Source organism: Solea solea, chromosome 7 (genome assembly GCF_958295425.1).
Source record: "Solea solea chromosome 7, fSolSol10.1, whole genome shotgun sequence".
Lineage (NCBI taxonomy): Eukaryota > Metazoa > Chordata > Actinopteri > Pleuronectiformes > Soleidae > Solea > Solea solea.
In genome coordinates, this window is record NC_081140.1 from 4,552,393 (window position 1) to 4,572,075 (window position 19,683).

The 19,683-nt window shown below is 39.3% G+C and overlaps 2 protein-coding genes across 23 annotated transcripts in view; one reads left to right on the forward strand and one right to left on the reverse strand.

Moving 5' to 3' along the window:
- The window catches only part of phldb1b (pleckstrin homology-like domain, family B, member 1b), a 121,520-nt gene extending 115,545 nt beyond the window's left edge, over positions 1 to 5,975 (forward strand). For all 21 annotated transcript variants that reach the window (XM_058634206.1, XM_058634210.1, XM_058634211.1 and 18 more), the window contains 2 exons: positions 207 to 292; positions 2,334 to 5,975. In XM_058634206.1, the coding sequence (XP_058490189.1) occupies positions 207 to 292; positions 2,334 to 2,474 (227 nt within the window). In that variant the 3' untranslated portion in view covers positions 2,475 to 5,975. The remainder of the gene's footprint in view (positions 1 to 206; positions 293 to 2,333) is intronic.
- Positions 5,833 to 19,683, reverse strand: part of LOC131462736 (alpha-2-macroglobulin) — a 46,089-nt gene continuing 32,238 nt past the window's right edge. For both annotated transcript variants that reach the window (XM_058634227.1, XM_058634226.1), the window contains 14 exons: positions 19,547 to 19,630; positions 19,273 to 19,449; positions 18,623 to 18,704; positions 17,722 to 17,878; positions 14,161 to 14,235; positions 11,930 to 12,095; positions 10,941 to 11,137; positions 10,637 to 10,852; positions 10,295 to 10,413; positions 8,668 to 8,758; positions 8,442 to 8,510; positions 8,216 to 8,321; positions 7,632 to 7,673; positions 5,833 to 6,259 (listed from right to left, as the gene is read on the reverse strand). In XM_058634227.1, coding sequence (XP_058490210.1) covers positions 6,237 to 6,259; positions 7,632 to 7,673; positions 8,216 to 8,321; positions 8,442 to 8,510; positions 8,668 to 8,758; positions 10,295 to 10,413; positions 10,637 to 10,852; positions 10,941 to 11,137; positions 11,930 to 12,095; positions 14,161 to 14,235; positions 17,722 to 17,878; positions 18,623 to 18,704; positions 19,273 to 19,449; positions 19,547 to 19,630 — 1,604 coding nt within the window. In that variant the 3' untranslated portion in view covers positions 5,833 to 6,236. The remainder of the gene's footprint in view (positions 6,260 to 7,631; positions 7,674 to 8,215; positions 8,322 to 8,441; positions 8,511 to 8,667; positions 8,759 to 10,294; positions 10,414 to 10,636; positions 10,853 to 10,940; positions 11,138 to 11,929; positions 12,096 to 14,160; positions 14,236 to 17,721; positions 17,879 to 18,622; positions 18,705 to 19,272; positions 19,450 to 19,546; positions 19,631 to 19,683) is intronic.

Below are 19,683 nucleotides of genomic sequence, written 5' to 3' on the forward strand. Positions count from 1 at the left end.
TCCATCCATCATCACAAACACAGAAATTGGTCATGATCAAAGTTTGATCCCCGTGTTTTTTTGTCCTCCTTAAATCACGTGTTGTGTCCTCTGCTTGTCGCTGTTCTCCGTGACATTGAAGTGATTCGCTTTGACGTTTCACCCCGATAGAAAGTCTGTTTTGTCGTTTTGAATTTTCGTCTCTTGTTTGTCTTTCTTGGCTGCAGATAAACACGAGACCAAACTGAAGGGTGTGATCTACTTCCAGGCGATAGAAGAAGTCTACTATGATCACCTCCGCAGTGCCACAAAGGTACGATCTGAATCACTATTTCTTGGTTATTATATTTTTTTCTTTTCAGCTCAAACTAAAATGTTTGTGTCCATCCGATGGTTTGCTTCTTTTCTTGTCGGTGCTTTTGTTTTTGGTGGATTTTCAGCTTGAGTATAACATACAGTGTATGTGTGTGTGTATGTATCCATGCTGTCTGTCAGTCCACTGACCCCTGTGTGTCCACACAGTGGGAGGTCAAAGGCTGGTGACACTGTGGCTGGATCCTCTGTGTGTGTGTGTGTCAGTGATCCTCTGTGTGTGTGTCAGTGATCCTCTGTGTGTGTGTCAGTGATCCTCTGTGTGTGTCAGTGATCCTCTGTGTGTGTGTGTGTGTGTGTGTGTGTGTGTGTGTGTGTGTGTGTGTCAGTGATCCTCTGTGTGTGTGTGTATGTGTGTCAGTGATCCTCTGTGTGTATGTCAGTTATCCTCTGTGTGTGTGTGTGAACGTGTGCTTTCAAAACAAACACATCATCTTCCTCTGACATATGAAAACATCTCACATATGTTATGAAGGAGGATGATTCTATTTCACATCATTTACGTTTGTTACATTTTTGTTAACAATTTTTAATTCATTTATATTCTAAAAATAAAAATTCTATTATATTGTTATAATTGATTTACTTGATAGTAGTAATAACACTACTACTACTACTAACAATAATACTGCTACTGCTACCACTTTTACTACTATTACTACTACTTCTACTACCACTAATCATTTTACTCCTCCTCCAACTACTACGGCTCTATTATTACTGCTCCTACTACTACTACTACTACTACTATTACTAGTCATTTTACTACTACTACATCAACAACTACTACTTCTTCTACTATCTCTTTTACTAGTTGTTCATGTAATGCTACTACTACTACAGTAACTATTCCTGCCTGCTACTACTACTACGATTCCCTTTACTACTACTACTACTACTACTACTACAACTACTAGTCCCTTTACTACTACTACATTACTACTCATACTACTACTATTACTACTAGTCCCTTTACTACTACTACTACAACTACTATTCCCTTTACTACTACTACTACTACTACAACTACTAGTCCCTTTACTACTACTACTACAACTACTAGTCCCTTTACTACTACTACATTACTACTCATACTACTACTACTACAACTACTAGTCCCTTTACTACTTCTACATTATTACTCATACTACTACTACTACTAGTCCCTTTACTACTACTACTACTACTACTACTACTAGTTCCTTTACTACTACGAGTCCCTTTACTACTACTACTACTAGTCCCTTTACTACAACTACTAGTCCCTTTATTACTACTACATTACTACTCATACTACTACTACTACTTTTACTAGTCGTCTCTTTACTACTACTACTACTAGTTCCTTTACTACTACTACTAGTCCCTTTACTACTACTACAACTATTAGTCCCTTTACTACTACTACATTACTACTAATACAACTACAATCCCTTTACTACTACTACTACTAGTCCCTTTACTGCTACTACTACTACATCACAACTCATACTACTACTTCTACTACCACTAGTAAGACCTGTGCTTTTACTCCTACTCGTATGTATGTAAAAGCACAAGATTACTGAGTGTAAAACAAATGCAGGACACTCAGGGAAACAAACATGAGAGAAAAACAAAGACTAACACCAACAAAAATACACAACACCTTCATGTAAAAATGAATAAAAGCAAAAAGAAGTCAACGTCACACAAAAGCAAATAAGAACAAAAGCAGATTTCAAAGACATCATCACAACACCATCTATTGGGTTGAAATAATAATTTTAGAGCAGTGGTCAAAATCATGCATTGTGCGGAGGGTGTTTAGTTACACTTTAATTGATATATATTGTATAGACTGACTTTTTAACTGTGCGTTAAGGTCAGCTGTTAATATTCAGCTGGTAACACTGATGGAACAGTGTGTTCTGTGAGCACAGCAGAGGGAGGGGAGGGACTGATAGACCGTGATGAAAGTTCTGCCTCTTTCCTTCCTCCAGAGCCCCAACCCCTCACTGACCTTCTGCGTGAAGACCCACGACCGGCTCTACTACATGGTGGCTCCCTCAGCTGAGGCCATGAGGATCTGGATGGACGTGATCGTCACAGGAGCAGAGGGATACACACAGTTCCTGAACTGAGGAAGTGTGTGTGATCCAGAGAACAGGTTTCGGCAGGGACAGACTGTTTCCAGTCCACAGCAGACACAGCGCCGCCTTGTTTGTTACTCTTTTTTGTTTTTAATCTCAGTTTGATTTTTACTCAGTAAATATTCACCTCCACTTTTTTCTACATCATTATTTGGATTTAAAAAGGGAGACTTTGAAGGACACACACACACACTTACACACCCTATTGTATATAAACCAAAATGTATACCTGTCAGAGATGTTTCAAAGCCTTTCTATATTGCCAAATGGAGATCTTATAGTTACTGTTTGTCAAACCTTTTGTATTATTTGTTTCTTTTTCTTCTTCTCTCTTTTTTTACTTGTAGAGATAATGCCAAATGACATCATGCCAATGTTTTGGTTTTTTTGAGTGTTCCATCTTGACTATGCTGAGTTTAGACAAAAAAAAAAAAAAAGACTTCAAAGCGTGTAATCATTTTTTATATAAATATATTTCAAAATATTGTACGAATCTATAAATGACATAAATCTCAGTGACACAGCAAACACTGCATCCTCCATGTTCACAGCTGTCACTTCACGTCAACGCTGCTCTTATAGACTCAACCTGTGCGGCAAATACAGCACAGCACGGTTCAGCTGCTTACATGTTACCATCACAACATATTAGAGTTGCCAACAGGGTACTGTAACTTCATCTGCATTTCAAGAAAAATACAAATAGAACCAACATTTTCAGTAGTGCAAACATTTTTAATACAAATAATCTTCTCTGTGCAAATGAAATATAATTAATTATAGTAATAATAAAGAAAGCAGAAAGTCCTCCTGCTCCTCACGTGTCGCCATTTTACCTTAACATCTCCATTGCTACGATACACAGGACTCACGGTGAACCGGACGACCGATTACAAGTGCACATTTTCTGTCGGATAGTAATGAATGACGACAGATTGAGAAGGTCTGACAGCAGAAGGATTTTATTCTCAATAGTGGAATAATCTGTCACTTTTCTGACTTGATTCTCAAAAATAGGAAACAGAGCGTTACTTATTTCTTCAGTACAGAACACATCTTTTATCGTTCAAATACGGAACACATCCTTACAGAACAGTTGGTAACCCTAAAGCAGAATAAAATGGCTAATCTGTCTTAACTAGTTCACACCACACAATTATTTATTTAACCCCGATTTGGAGGTCGAAGCTAATCTCCCCCTTTTGGGTGCAGAATTGTCAGTCAACAAGTGTTAGATATTAAACACAAGGCCCATGAAAAGAGTGGCCCTCTGACTTTGACAGCAGTGAAGTGTGAACTTTGCATAAGACTTAAAAATAATGTGCTTTATTCAGAGGAGGATGAGTTGTTGTGTTTTTTGGCCTGACCACTGACATCCACCTCTTTCTGGTTCTGAGGCTAAGCTAAGCTAAGCTAAGCTAAGAGCTCCCGTTCTCTAGCTTAAATCCTTAAATTGATGTTACAGCCAGCAGCCTGTTAGCCTAGCTTAGCACAAATACTGGCAGCAGGGGGAAATAGAGTGGCTCTGTTCTAAAATTCAAATATTATGTTACGTACCGTGACCATTTAATAATAGCATACAGATTGTTATTTTGGTTGTAACTTTTGACAGAGCCAGAATACGCACTGTTTTCAGTTCTATACTGGCTAAGCTAGTTCTTAGCTAGCTCTAGCTTAATCTTAATCAAACAAAAAGATTAATTTAGGGCTGAATAGTCTCTGGGTAAAAAAAGAAAAGTAAAGTCAACACACGTGTCAGTTGTAGGAATCATGAAATGGCGGACATATATATATATCAAACTCTTAAGATATAGTTGATCATGATATATAGCGCAACCATAGCTTCAGTGTACTTGTGAATATGAACATCGATGATGTCATCATGTCGTCCACGTTTTCTCACAAACAAACAGAAATTGTGACTGTTCGCCGAGTAGCCTTTCACAAAAACCGATGATGAGCTGCCATCATCACTGCCAGCCTAAAGCAACAACTAGAGGGCGCTACAGCGACTACGCTAACACAGGACTTTACAGGATCAACGCAGACTAATGCAATTCAGAAGTGTGCCTTGACAAATGTGTTGTTAGTGGTGGCGCGTGTGTGAGTCCAGCAGGCTTCAATCATGAGCTGTGGAGCACTCTGTGGTTTACGACTTTATTATCAGGACTTCTGTCTGCGGCGTCACGGCAGACAGAGACACCAGAGGCCCTGATCACACTGGGGATTCATTTGGCTATTTTTAATTCACCACATAACTGTTTTAAACAGGTCAAATTATTTAAATCATTTATTTAAACGATAACTTTACCTGCTTTTATCATTTATCATAGTCACCAATCAAAGACTTTACAGAGTTACATGGGACATGTAGTTTTAAGTGTTCCAAGTCCACACCAAAGACTATGATACATTGTTGTTGTTTTTTTAAACTAGCCGAAGTATAAATTGTGTAAAAAGTAAAGTAAAAGTAGCTTAAATTCAGAAAAGTGTTCCTCATGTTTTGAATTATTCAGCAGTTTCAGGTGAACTGAAACCTAGTTTGTGTCATTTGTTAATTCAGACTGGAGAGGGCTGATTAAGTGTATTTAAGAGTATTGTTTTTGTTCTAAAATGATCAGGAATAATGTATTTTTATTCTGCTGCCATGTCCTTAAAGTCCATCCCCGGTGATCAAGCTCTGAATCCCCATTGTGAGCAGAGGTCTGCATGCTCGAGGAAGGATACAATTGCATCTTTAGCTTTAACAGACCGTTGTCACGTTGTGAATCTCTAGTTGAGCTGGTTTGTAGTGGACGGATCCTGGACACTGTGATTATTGGAGCATGTGGAACCGTTGTGTAGTTTCATGTGTCGGTACAGTAATTCATGATAATTTATGATTGTGGTGCCTGAGGTAGTGACATGTTTACTTCGAAAAACATGAAGTAGAATTGAAAAGACCTTAATATATTGTGTCCCCCTTGCCTTTTTTAAACAAGTGCAAACCAAACTATTCAACACTGGCAAGGCTGTTAAATCATGTCTGTTGATATTAGATATTGGTATATACTTTACTGTTGTTATGTATGTATGATGAAAAGAAAGGAAACTAAATATAGAGGATGCCTGAATGAAAAAGAATATCTTACTATGGAAATGAAACAGTATTGTATGAGAATAAGTACAATTTTTACTTATTTTTGTCATTTTAGAAAATTTATTGTCAGTTACATTTGAAATTGTATGGTAGTCATGTATCAATCTACCTTTTTTTATTACAGGTACAGCTGAACACAGAATGACTCACCAAACTCTCACATGACTGTGTTTTTATTTTCTAGAAAGTAGTTCCTGTTTCATATACACACACACACACACACACACACACACACACACACAGAAACACTACTCGGACCATTCTGTGTTATTGGTACCTTGTACGTCTCATGCGTCACTTTCAAGTATGAATTAATATGGATTTTGTCAAATCTATTAAAAACAAAGCTGTTACACTGTGTCGTGTGGTCAGTTATTATGTTCTATGAGGTTCCAGTGTTGAGGAGAGAGACGGCAGAAACTGCTGATTCTGCACTAAACCGGCTGACTGTAGCGGGAAGTATTAACAAAAAAGATCAAATGATTTTCTAAAATCAGAGGGGAAAAAAAGTGGGAATTATATGTTCAAAAACCTTTAAAAACAAACAAACAAAAATATCTAAAAAGGGTGTTTCTTGAACACAGGGATTCTTGTAATTGACAGACGATGGATTCTTACAGTTGGTTGACGTTGTCGCCTGGGAAGAGAAACAAAAACAATGTTATTCACCTTTAAATTAAACACACACACACTTCCTGACCATTTCACATCAACAAACTATAAATGAAAGATACCACATCTTTATCGCCCCCTAGTGGCTGGTTAAGTCATAGACCTTCTACACGTTAGCAAATGAGATATTAAAAAGAAAAATTTACTTAATGACTGAGATGCATATTAATGTGTTCATGTCGCTGATAAGTTACAGTTTAAGTGGTTATTAAAATGCTAAAATAAACAAGGCAATAAGCTGAAACTGATTGGTCGAGCACATTTATCAGTCAACAAAATGGCGTCACCAGCACAATATAGAATAGAATAGAATGCAATTCTTTATTCTTTATAGAAAATAAGTCTTTATTGTCCACCACGGTGGAAATGGATTCTATTCTATTGGAAAACTTCCAACTGTTTCTGAAATCTGATTAAGTTGCACATCGAAGCCAACGTGTGGTGATTGAAGTCATTTCACTTATGGAGGCGTCTAAATCCTACTTTTGCTACATTTCTACGTACAATGACGGGAAGTGGAGACATGTTGTCTATTTTAGTTTAATGAAGTTTGGATACTTGAAACAGAAAGCAGCTAAATGGAATTCAGCCATCAGTCATTTTGCCGTTGTCTCCATGCTGAATGACTTGGATACAGGGCATGTATGGAAGTGTAAACAATCTCTTACCAGCTAAATGTTTTTTTTTTTGTTTTTTTTAATATTCACTCTGTAATGGACGATAAAACACGATAAAACATAAATAACCACATGGACAAAAGTATTTGGTCACATCTGTTAAGTATTGGGTTGTTGAGGTGTCTTTTATCTCCAATGAAGGACAATCTTAACTCTTCAGCAAACCGGGACATTTTGGACAGTGATGCTTCCAACAGTTTGAGGAAGATCCTTATTCTGTGTCCTAGTGCACAAGTGGCCTGACCTCAACCCCATCGGGCACCTTTAGGATGAACTGGAACAGAGATTGTGAACCAGGTCTGTTCATCCAACATCAGTGTCTGACCTCATCAATGCTCTACACAATGAATGGACACAGATTTCGATGTAAACACTATAAAAATCTTGAGGAAAGTCTTCTAAGAAGAAAAGGAAGAGCAACTCCATAATAACCGTACTGTACTGTTTGTGTATTTGTATACGTCATCACAGTTCCTGCTGGCGTCCAAATACTTTTGTCCATATAGTTTATGAACTAATACAGTATTTGCATTTGTGAGGATGAGCACATTTGCTAAATTAGCACAGAACAATTGAAATTGTCTTTTTTTTAAATGATTGTTCACTTTAGCCCTGCAGCTAAATGCTAGTTGACTTATATTTGTGAGAGAGTGAACATACTCTGTGCACAGGGGGACGTGTACTCCGTTACTGCTTCATCACCTGCAAATACAAACAAAAACAAACTTTAGAAATGCACAAACGAGACATGTAGGATAAAAGAGAGAGATTTAACAGGATATTAACAGGATGTTTCTGAAAGCTGAGAAGTTGCACATCGAAGCCAACGTGTGGTGATTAAAGTCATTTCACTTGCGCTGTCGCAGGAAGACGCAGAATCAGTGTCATCATAGTTTAGCATTTTTTGGCCTGTTTTTGCACATTGAGACAAAGAGTAAAAAAAAAATCTGTTTTTTGTACAACTGCAGTGTTTTTCTTCCTTTTAAATTGTTAATACATTATTTTAAGATGCAATTAAATGGAAATAACTGCCAGATATTGGAAGTTATTCTGGAAAAAGGGTCAGGTTGGGTTAAAGAGTTAAAGACACTCAGCATGAAGCGAATCCATGTTTGCTTTAGGACGTCAACCAATTAAAAGTGGATTTATAATCAAAGGACAAAGTCTGTTTCTTTAAAAAACAGAGGATTTATCAAAGTAGGAGGTGAGTGAAGACGAGGTGAGCGACAGCATGACGTTCTCACTTGTCTGGTAGTAATCGTAGACTTTGACCACAGCTGGTTTCAGGTTCCTCACGGGCACATCCTCCTCTAACGTCACACTGTAGACCTTCTCCTCATCCTTCTTCAGCTGCAAACACACACACGTTTATTGTCTAGTGAGTACATGTCATACAGAGAATAGAATGAGTTTGGCACTTGTTTACACAAGTACAAAGTCCACCTTACACACACACACAGAGCTTCTTACCCCGTCTAAGTAGATGTTGACGTATCCTTCGTCCACGTCCACACGTTTCACTGAGTGGTAGTTCTTCAGCTGTAACAGTGCAGACTAACGTCAGTATCTGTGCTCACGTATGAACACACACACACACTAGAGCTACTCCACGCGTTTTACATACAAACAAAATAACATTTTAAAGTGGGAACACTCGATTAAAGCAGAGAGTCCAGAATAAAACAAAGAAACTGACCAGGTCCAGGGAGCTTTTATCCAGGATGTAGCCAGACAACAGCTTGATGTTGATGATCACCATGTTGGTTTCTTCTCTCCTGCCCTGATACCTGCACACACACACACACACACACACACACACACACACACAGGTTTTTATATCTTAGTGAGGACACCTCATTGACATAATGCATTCTCTAGCCTCTTACCCTAACCTAACTCACCTTATAATGTAGTACTTTACGTTGTGGAGACTTGTTTTTGTTGTCTCCATAATGTGACAGTGTAAACAAAATGAGGTCCCCACAACATAAGGAATACCAGGTGTACACACACACACAGTGTGGTATTCATGATTTTGAATATTCAGTCTCTACATTTCCGCTGCGCGTGTTGTGTTTAAACACCGTTGGACAGTTTCTGCTGTGCTTCTGTTCGGCACACAGTAATGAATAGTAGATGAACGTACTCATGCTCAGCTTTTAATTTAAGTAGCTTTTAAGCAATTAGTGAACAGAGTCTTTATTTTTATTTTTCCACAGCCACAGAGGAGGTAATGTTTTTGTGTGTTAGCAGGGTTATGCAAAAAATGAGTTTTTTTGTTGTTGAATAATTTAAAGCTGGAATAGATAGCTTTTTGGTTTTCACTTGTGATGATGGTGTTTAAATCTGATCAATAAGCACAGCAGGTTTTTGTTTTTCTCTCGCCCACTGTGTCTGTCCAAGGTTTGGAAATGCCAAATACATCTATGATGTAAAGGAAGTGCATTATTTCATATTCAAAATATGACAGAGAATAACTTTCATATATATATATATATATATATGTTTGTTTTTTTGTTATCTTAGCTCAGGTTCCTCATCCATCAACTCAGAAAAGGTTTTTCAAAAAGCAAAATATTGGAAGCCATAACTCTTTAAAGGTGGTAATGGATTCAGGTTCATATATTTTAAAAAGGGACAATCTGATCCTTAAAACATCTTGGACTGTATAATTTATTTTCCCCCCTAAACAGAATCAGTCAACATTTCTTAGCAAAACATCAAAATCAATAGTCTGCATATTTTTCCCCTTCTATTGCATAAAGGATTGGATTACAGCAACACAACAGTTCAGCTTCACAGACTCACATCTAAAGCTACTTCAGTCAAAAACTGGGAATAAATGAATGATTTCTTCTCTGACTTTCTGACCCTGTGTAAATGTTCACAGCCTCTTTTGCCTCCATTAGTAAGTGCAGATGTTTTATTTTGTCACTTGTTATAACGATGGAGCAGCACACCAGTTGTCTGTGCATCATTACTGGTTTACGTTAAAGTCTGTTTCTGGGATTTTATGATTTGTCGCGGAGAATGAACTCTTTCACAAATATTAGGCCGGGTTTGACGAGTGCTTTTTAAATAGATATTACAAACATCATGAGGAAATAAATCTAGCATGTGTAAAGAGATGCATTTAGATGAAGATAATCCGATAATCTGGATTTAAGCGTCGGTGCTCTCACTGAAGTGGCTCTAAATTGAGGGGTTTACGAAGTTATGGCTCAAAGATTTATCAGAGTGTCCACTGATAACACACTCATCATCACAGCAACACAACAACTCATCTCACACACACACACACGCACACAGACACACAGACATACCTGACATTGACCAAGAGGATGAGCTGAGGTCTGCTGATGTTACACTTGGCCATGATGCTACTGGAGATGTTAAAGACAGAGAAGTCTGGAGGAGGAGGGATGTTGTAATGCAGGGAGATCTATGGAGAGACGCAGCATCACAGACACTGTGAACACGGGAGGACACTGGAGACGAGAACACGACACTAGATTCCATGTGACCTTTTAGTTTTGCTTTTCCTCTAAAAACAAATACCAATTCCTCTTTGTTTACGAGCAAGGCAGACTCAGACCTGTGTTGTGTTTACGGTGGGTGAAGAGGTTTTATTATTACTGATCTGTTACCAACGAGGACCACTGTACCTGTGCCAGCACACAGCTCTGTCCCTGGGCTTTGATTGTGTATTCTCCGGGAATCTCCGTCAGCTTCTCCTCCTGGTACAGCAGCCGGTTACTCTGATCCACGGTGAACTCTTTGTTCAGGCCTCCTAACGACGTCACCGTCACGGTGGTGCTGCCCTCCACGCTGAAGGTGGCAGCTCCGTACTTGGCCAGCGCCTGCAGGGCCACCACCGTGTCCTGAGGAGCAGCAGCAGCAGCAGGGTCATCATGAGTTCATTCAGGGTTAAAGGTTGAACACCTTCACGTGTGTGCGGTCGTGGCTTACTTGTGTGGAAGCGAAGCCGCCGTACGGGTTCTGCTGCTGAGCGAGCCAACGGACGATGCTGGAGGAGTAATCCAAACCAAAGTCTGGCATGGCCGGACCTGAGAGCAGAGCCAGCAGCACGTACGAGGTCATCTCCACCTCCAGAGAGTCCACACCTTTCTTGGACGCCTCTGCTCTGACCCAGTGACGGGCGCCACCTGCCAGGCACAAGAGTGGAATCATCCATCACTGGGTTTCCAACAAATACATCTGTGCACTTTGTATGAAAGTGAAAACTGACGTTTGCACCAAAGTCCAGAGAGAAAAATGTGTGTTTTTAGCTCACAGGGACACAGGAGCTGTTTTGGTAAGTTTATGTCACTTCAGTAAATCCCAACAAAGGATTTCAAACACAAAACAAAACATATTTGAACTTACTGATGGAGGCAGCAGTAGATCAACTGTGTGCTATGATTCTCTCTCTGGACTTTGGTGCTGGTGATCGAACGGTTTACACAACAACACAAACTCTAGGTTCTGTTCAAAAACGACTGTAGAACTGTGAGCGGGGAACATGTTCCTGAACCATCACAGAGTTAAGATGGTGTAGAGTTGATTGTGTGAGTCTTTTATTAAGTGACTTTTCCTTGTGTCCTCACTGACAGTCAAGATTTAAGTGAGAGCATCCGTGTCTGGAGCAAAGATTTGGGCAACATTCAGGCCAGGATTTTAACTTTAAGTTTACGATTCAGACTTTATTCTCAAATTGAATATCGACTTTTTTCTCAGAACTCTGGATTTTGGTTCGTATTGACATGTGAATCCTCTAATCTTTTTCTATAGGTTACTGCAATGTTACCAGTGTCTGTAAAATAAATAAAAATCATAGATCACGTTAAAAATAGCAACAAACATTTGAAACAATTGATATAAAACATTAGTATTAGTGCATTAATACTATATTTTTCAACCACTCTTCCTGTTGGTGGTTGGTGGTTTTCCCGTCTTACTCTGCGTGCTGGACTTCTGGTGCAGGTGTGTGATGAGCTTGCTCCTCATCTCCTGGTCTCCAGCCAGAGTGAAGGTGTAGGACAGCAGGGCAGTGGTGTACAGGTTGTCCAGCTGAAGACCCACGGCTGCTTTCAGACAGCTCAGACACTTCTGTACGACAGGATCCTGTCACAACACGAGCAAAGAGCGCCATGACACTCTGAGCAGGAGCCACACTAACTAGGAATCATCCATTTCTCTTCAGGTGTCTTTTCAGTAACACTTTAGATTAGGGGACACATATCCAGCACTAATTAGTTGCTATTAGTAATGTATTGGCTCTTAATTAGTCATAATTAAGTACTTATTAATGCCTTATTCTGCATGGTCTTATTATAAAACCATTAACTAAGAGTTTTCCCTCAATAACCTCAGAATTATTGCCTATTAGTGGTAAGTAAAGGACGTTGTTGTGTATGAATTACGATCTCAATATGCTTTGTTTAGTATGGACTTTATAAGGTGGTAGTATCACAAACATAGGGTGATACTACCACTTTATAAAGTAACTTCCTTACTTACTACTAATATGCAATAATTCTGAGGTTATTGAGGGAAAACTCTTAGTTAATGGCTGTATAATAAGGCCATGCAGAATAAGGCATTAACAAGTACTTAATAATGACTAATTCATATGCTACTAATTTTTAATGCGAATAAGTAACTAATTAATGGTGACCATGTGCTCCCTAATCTCAAGTGTTACCATTTGTTCATTCAGTAAAGGCATATCTAGAATTCCACTACACAGATCATGTGTTTATTTGTGCAAAAGACAAATCAAACATGTGTGTCCTTGTGTGACAAAGTCAAACACATGATGATATCTATGATGTGTAACAGTAACCAGGCTGTTACTGCAGGAAACTCCACACCCTCAACGTAAATATGAACTCAGGAAACAACACACGCAGAAAACAAGCACATGAGTCATCTGTGGCGTCATATTCAAACCTGTTCACCTTATTTATCTGTCTGAAGACCAGGGAGTTTAGAAGCTGCGTTAAGTGATGCTTCGTCCACGTACAATACATAGACTTAGTTCTGTTATGACAGATGTGTATTTATATAAAATCATGGAATGAATGTAGAATCAACACAAAAGGTACATTTCAATTATGTTTTTTAAACTTTAAACTGTATTAGAGATAAAACTACATGATGTGATTCCTCAGGTTGTCTGGGTCAGGTTTCATTTTTCTGTTTCTATGCTCAACAGATTTGGAACAAACTGGACAAATGCTGGAGCTCTACACAGCCTGATTAGATAAGAATCTTTTTATTATTATTATTTCCTCATCTAACTGTTAATTTATTTATTTTAAAATGCATATTTTCTTTGCACCAACTTACAATTCCTTTAACCCTTAAGAGTTCCTTTAAAAAAACGTACACATTTGTCAAAATATTATATATTAATATAATTTTCCACTTTAGATGAGTCAATCTTTTAAAGCCACGTCGGCTTGAAATATACATATCGAATATTAATGATATTTTTGAAATTTTAACCCTTTAAAGGCCAGTATGTTCACACAAATCTGCTGTTTGATTTTGTTTTTTTATCAAACCCCCCAAAAAAATACAATAATTAAAAAAATACATTTCAAGGAGAATTTGATTATAATTATTATTCGATTATTATTTGATACATTGTAAATTTTTGTGCAGTATCAAGCCCCCCCCAAAAAACAAAAAAAAATGTCTAATTTGATCCTAGCAGCAGAAAATATCAACTTCCCAAAAACCGCTGTAATATTGGGTTAAAATTTCATAATATTATTAATATTTGAAAAGATTGACTCGTTTAAAGTGGAAAAAAAACATTATATATAACATTAAAAACAATAAAAAAAAGGAATGGCAGGAAATGTCCCTAGGAACTCTTAAGGGTTAATCTTCCCTTTAAAGGACCTTAAAAGGCCTTGCTGTTTAAATGTGTTTAACAAATACAGTTGGAAGTGTTATCTGGCCTTAAGTGACAAATGAAATTAGCAGAACGTTATGTTCTCTACACTCATATTTATGTGTAGAGAACATAACGAGTATTGTGTCTAAACAGGAGGAGACAGATGAGCGTTGGCAGGATCTAAAAGGAATAATCTTCTTTGAAGATTTTAACGTAATCAATATTTCACATGAGGACAGGAGGGAGACACACGTGTGGAGGACGGAGAACGAGGACACTCACCGTGACGTTGTCGTCCAGCTCCAGCATGGCAGCAGTGATGTACGCGGTCAGAGACACGTCATCGCTCACTCCTCCCTGATGGAAAACACACCAGAGAGAGAATGATTCACACCGTCACCATCGCAGTCATTCTTCTCCCTTTATCTCTTCTCTTATTCAATGTCCGTGTCCAAAATCAAAACAAAAAACTAATTCAATTCAATTATTTTACTCCTATAACATCTGAATCTGAATTCTGTTTTTATATTGTTCACCTGATGTTAATGATGACTCAGACTTTGAATGTATGTGATGTAAATGCCTGTAGTACAGTCGTTTCCTGACATTTATGAGCACCTGCATGATCCTAAAGTCCACTGAACAAAGACTGGACTCTTTCCCTGAGACAATAAACACAGTGATGAAATCATTTACGGCTGAATTCTACAGGCATCCATTATCGTCAGCTGGTGTATTGACAGAGAGTCGATGTGATCTGCGCAGGCTTGAAGTTGAAGAGCTTATCTTGTATGAATGAGCAGATAAAACGTTGCAGTTGTCAGCCACGATGTCACGCTTCAGAACGTGCGATTGTTGTCTCTAATAAAAAATAACAGGAACGCTGATGTAATTCTGACACAACAAGAAGAGCGAGAGAGAGAGAGAGACGTCTGTGTATTCAAAAGAAAGAGACATTTTGTCTTGTGTTCTCTGGAATGACCACCAGGGGGCTTGTTTGTTTTCAATGAGATGAGAGCTGAGAATGTTGAAAATTGTTGTTAATAATGACTCTCTCTCAAATGTCTTCATTCATTTGTTATATGGAGCAAAGAAAAATCTGAAAACTTGTTTTAATTATTGAAAAAACACTCAAACAAATTCATCTTTATCAAAACAGTTGACGATTAATTTAGGAATGGAATAATGGTTGGAGCCCTACATTAGATAATGCACTTTTCTTTTTCTCTCTCCATGTGATAAAAAATAAAACAGTTCATACATAAGCTGAAGGTACAGTATATATTAGCTGAATAACTTATATTGTATATCCTCCAGTAACAATGTTTGATATATATATTAAAAGTAAATCTATAATGGGCTCCATACATCCTGCTACACCATGTGACCAGGAGGAGAAAGACAAAGGAAACGTCACATTAATTTTTTTAACAATGAAACAGATACTTGTGCAAAACCCTGATTAGTTATTGTCCCACAGTTCTCGTCCATTTTCATCCAGCATGCACGCACACACGCACGCACGCACGCACACGCACACGCACACGCACACACACACACACTTGTATCAATGTGTGTGTCTTTCATGTTTTCTGTGACTGTTTGAGCAGGTGCATGAATATCAGTAACATGTGGGAAACGTCGTCATTAACGCGCTCATTAACGGCGTCTTTGATCGTCAGCTCAAGCTTGTTTTCATGAGTCTGACCACACAGATGTTTATGCTGCCAGTGTGCATCTGTGCCACTGAGACAAGAGAGGGACACAGAGAGGGACACGGGAGGGACACACAGGGAGACGCAGAGAGAGACACGGGAGGGACAAGAGAGGGACAAGAGAGAGAAGAGACAGACAAGAGAGAGACACGGGAGGGACACACAGAGAGAGACACGGGAGGGACAAGAGAGAGACAGAGAGACAAGAGAGACAAGAGAGAGACACGGGAGGGACACACAGAGAGATGCAGAGAGAGACACGGGAGGGACAAGATAGGGACATGGGAGGGACAAGAGAGAGACAGAGACAAGAGACAGACAAGAGAGGGACAAGAGAGGGACACGGGAGGGACACAGAGAGAGACGCAGAGAGAGACACGGGAGGGACACAGAGAGAGGCGCAGAGAGAGACACGGGAGGGACAAGAGAGAGACATGTGAGGGACAAGAGAGAGACAAGAGAGAGACATGGGAGGGACAAGAGAGAGACAAGGGAGGGACAAGAGAGAGACAGAGAGACAAGAGAAAGAGAGTGAGAGACAGTGAGAGACAAGAGAGGGACACAGAGAGAGACGCAGAGAGAGACAAGAGACCGAGAGACACAGAGAGATAAGAGAGAGACAGATAGAGACAAGAGAGACAGAGAGACGAGAGACAAGAGAGAGAGACACAAGAGTGATTATTGAAGAGTGATTAACAGCTAGTATTGACGAGTGATTAACAGCTAGTATTGACGAGTGATTAGCAGCTAGTATTGACGAGTGTTTAGCAGCTAGTATTGACGAGTGTTTAGCAGCTAGTATTGACGAGTGATTAGCAGCTAGTATTGACGAGTTATTAGCAGCTAGTATTGACGAGTGATTAGCAGCTAGTATTGACGAGTGATTAACAGCTAGTACTGACGAGTGATTAGCAGCTAGTATTGACGAGTGATTAACAGCTAACAGCTAGTATTGACGAGTGATTAACAGCTAGTATTGACGAGTGATTAGCAGCTAGTATTGACGAGTGATTAACAGTTAGTATTGACGAGTGTTTAACAGCTAGTATTGAGTGATTAGCAGCTAGTATTGACGAGTGATTAACAGCTAGTATTGACGAGTGATTAACAGCTAGTATTGACGAGTGATTAGCAGCTAGTATTGACGAGTGATTAGCAGCTAGTATTGAGTGATTAGCAGCTAGTATTGACGAGTGATTAGCAGCTAGTATTGACGAGTGATTAGCAGCTAGTATTGACGAGTGATTAGCAGCTAGTATTGACGAGTGATTAGCAGCTAGTATTGAGTGATTAGCAGCTAGTATTGACGAGTGATTAGCAGCTAGTATTGAGTGATTAGCAGCTAGTATTGACGAGTGATTAGCAGCTAGTATTGAAGAGTGATGAGCAGCTAGTATTGACGAGTGATGAGCAGCTAGTATTGACGAGTGTTTAGCAGCTAGTATTGACGAGTGATTAGCAGCTAGTATTGACGAGTGTTTAGCAGCTAGTATTGACGAGTGTTTAGCAGCTAGTATTGACGAGTGATTAATAGCTAGTATTGACGAGTGATTAACAGCTAGTATTGACGAGTGATTAACAGCTAGTATTGACGAGTGATTAACAGCTGGTATTGACGAGTGATTAACAGCTGGTATTGACGAGTGATTAACAGCTGGTATTGACGAGTGATTAACAGCTGGTATTGACGAGTGATTAACAGCTAGTATTGGCGAGTGATTAACAGCTGGTATTGACGAGTTATTAACAGCTAGTATTGGCGAGTGATTAACAGCTAGTATTGACGAGTTTGAAGAAAAAAAGTGAAAGGAAATCATCTTTATAACCGAAACTGCACAAAAACCAAATGTGGGGTCAGACGGAGGTCTGATCAGAGCTGCTGTGACTGAATGTGTGTAACATTCTAACGTGACTTTGGTTCATAGTTGCAGGTGGAGCTCAGACTCACCACTGAAAACCTTTGAGGCTTGAGGTTTGCCAGGTACAGATAATCACAACTTGACCTTAAAGAAAACCCTTGTTCATGGTAGCGCTCAGTATCAGACACCGCAATTTTTATTGTTTGGGATATTTCCTCAGCTGCTCAGAGGATCCACAACACAAACCATTCAGACTGATCTGTCATTACCTTCATGCCATTGTGAAGGAGCTTTCCCACAGACTGGATGCAGCCATCGGGTCGCTGGTGTGATGAAAGCCAACGTCTTGCGTCGACAATGTAACGGGCATCAACGAAAATGTAAGGTCTCGCCCCACCGAAGGACTTCATCACGAAAGAGGTCAGCCTAGAAAGCACACACACACACACACACACACACACACACACACGGCATCAAACACCTAAACATACAACATAGAGTTCCTCATGGGGGCGACAGAGTATTTGCACTGGAGCTTTAAAACTTCATCATTTCAACGACATTTTATGACACATAGATCAGCTGGAATGTTGTCTGGGATGTAGAGCTGCAGCTAACAATTATTTTCATAATCTGTCAATTATTTTCTCGATTAATCGATTGATCGTTTGGTCCATAAAATGTCAGAAAACCTTAAAAAATGTTGATCGGTGTTCGTCAAACCTGGAAATGATGATGTTCTCAAATGTCTTGTTTTGTTCACAAACCAAATTGATTTATTTGTTATCCAGAGCAAAGACATGAAGAAAATACTCACATTTAAGAAGCTTAAACTATCAAAAATCTTGTTTTAATCATGAAAAAAGCTACAAATTGATTAATCGAATGATCAAAATAATTATTATAAACCACTTATTGCCACAAATAGAAAAACAGTTAAAGCTCCGTTCTTTGAATTCTTATGTCTATTTTTTTTACTCTCTAAATAGACGTTTTTAATGTACTGCATTCTTTATCTCAGTGTAGTGTAGTCTTTGTGTAAACTGAGAAGTTGTCTCTGTTGTCCTAAATTGTGTATAATGCATAGCTGATAACACTAATGTGTGAATATCATGACATTATAGAAAAACTGAATACTGGACAAATTATTGTTATATTTGCTTTACTGACCAGGTGTTTCCAGATGCATCATTCTTGCCAAAGGCGCTGTAGGAACCATCGTCATGTTTGTAGGTGAGCTCTCTCTGATATCCTAGAACACACACACACACACACACAAACAATATGGTCACATTTATATAATATTGCTCCTTCACCTATAGAAGCCCTTCAGCATTAATCTAGGGTTGTGTTCAGGATTAAAATTCCTTTACTTTTTTTCTTTTGAACAAACTAACAGACGTCATTGAGACGTCAGCTGAATTATCTGACAATGTAACTGTAATCCATCATCTGACACAGTAATCCGGGTTATCCCGGGTCAAAATCTACAACGTGAGTCAAAGTGCGCCGACCCCTCCCTGTTTCATGACCCCCATCCGTCTCAGTCCAGCCGTGGTTTGACAACAGGTCGGGACGCTGTCTGAACTGGTGTCCGGAATGGACATCAATCACGATACATTCAAACACAACACAGACAGACACACACAGACACACACAGTGATAACAATGGCCATACAAAGATAAAGCCCATGTCTCCCATTATCTCTCTGTGGAGTAAAATTCAGTTCATGTCTCCTTCATTACTTTGATGAGCGCCATCATGAGGGGTTCTGAAGTACCGATGCTGCGGGACAGAAGTTAAGCCTGTTAATGCTCACCACTCTCCAGGAAGCGTGTGGCTCTGTCCTGAATGGCCTTGGTCAGCTGACCGGTGCTATTCAGGTAGTTGAGGATGAAGATGTTGGGGGCGAACAGCACCATGTTCTGCTCTCCACAACCATACGGCATGGCCAGCAGCTTGTCCAGGTTCTTCATGGCCCGACCCATCAGATCACCTGCAAGAGCCAAGAACACAAAAACGTGACATGCCGGTTAATATTTGACCTTTGCAAATACTTGCTCAGCAGCACTTCAACACGTCATGTTACTAACCCAGCACAGAGACGGAGGCCCTGGCTGATCCTGCCACAAACATCTCCGGCATCAGTAGAGAGACTTTCTTCTCTGCCGGCCTCTCTGCAACAGAGACACAACGCAAGATGGCACCAGAAACAAACAAACAAACAAAC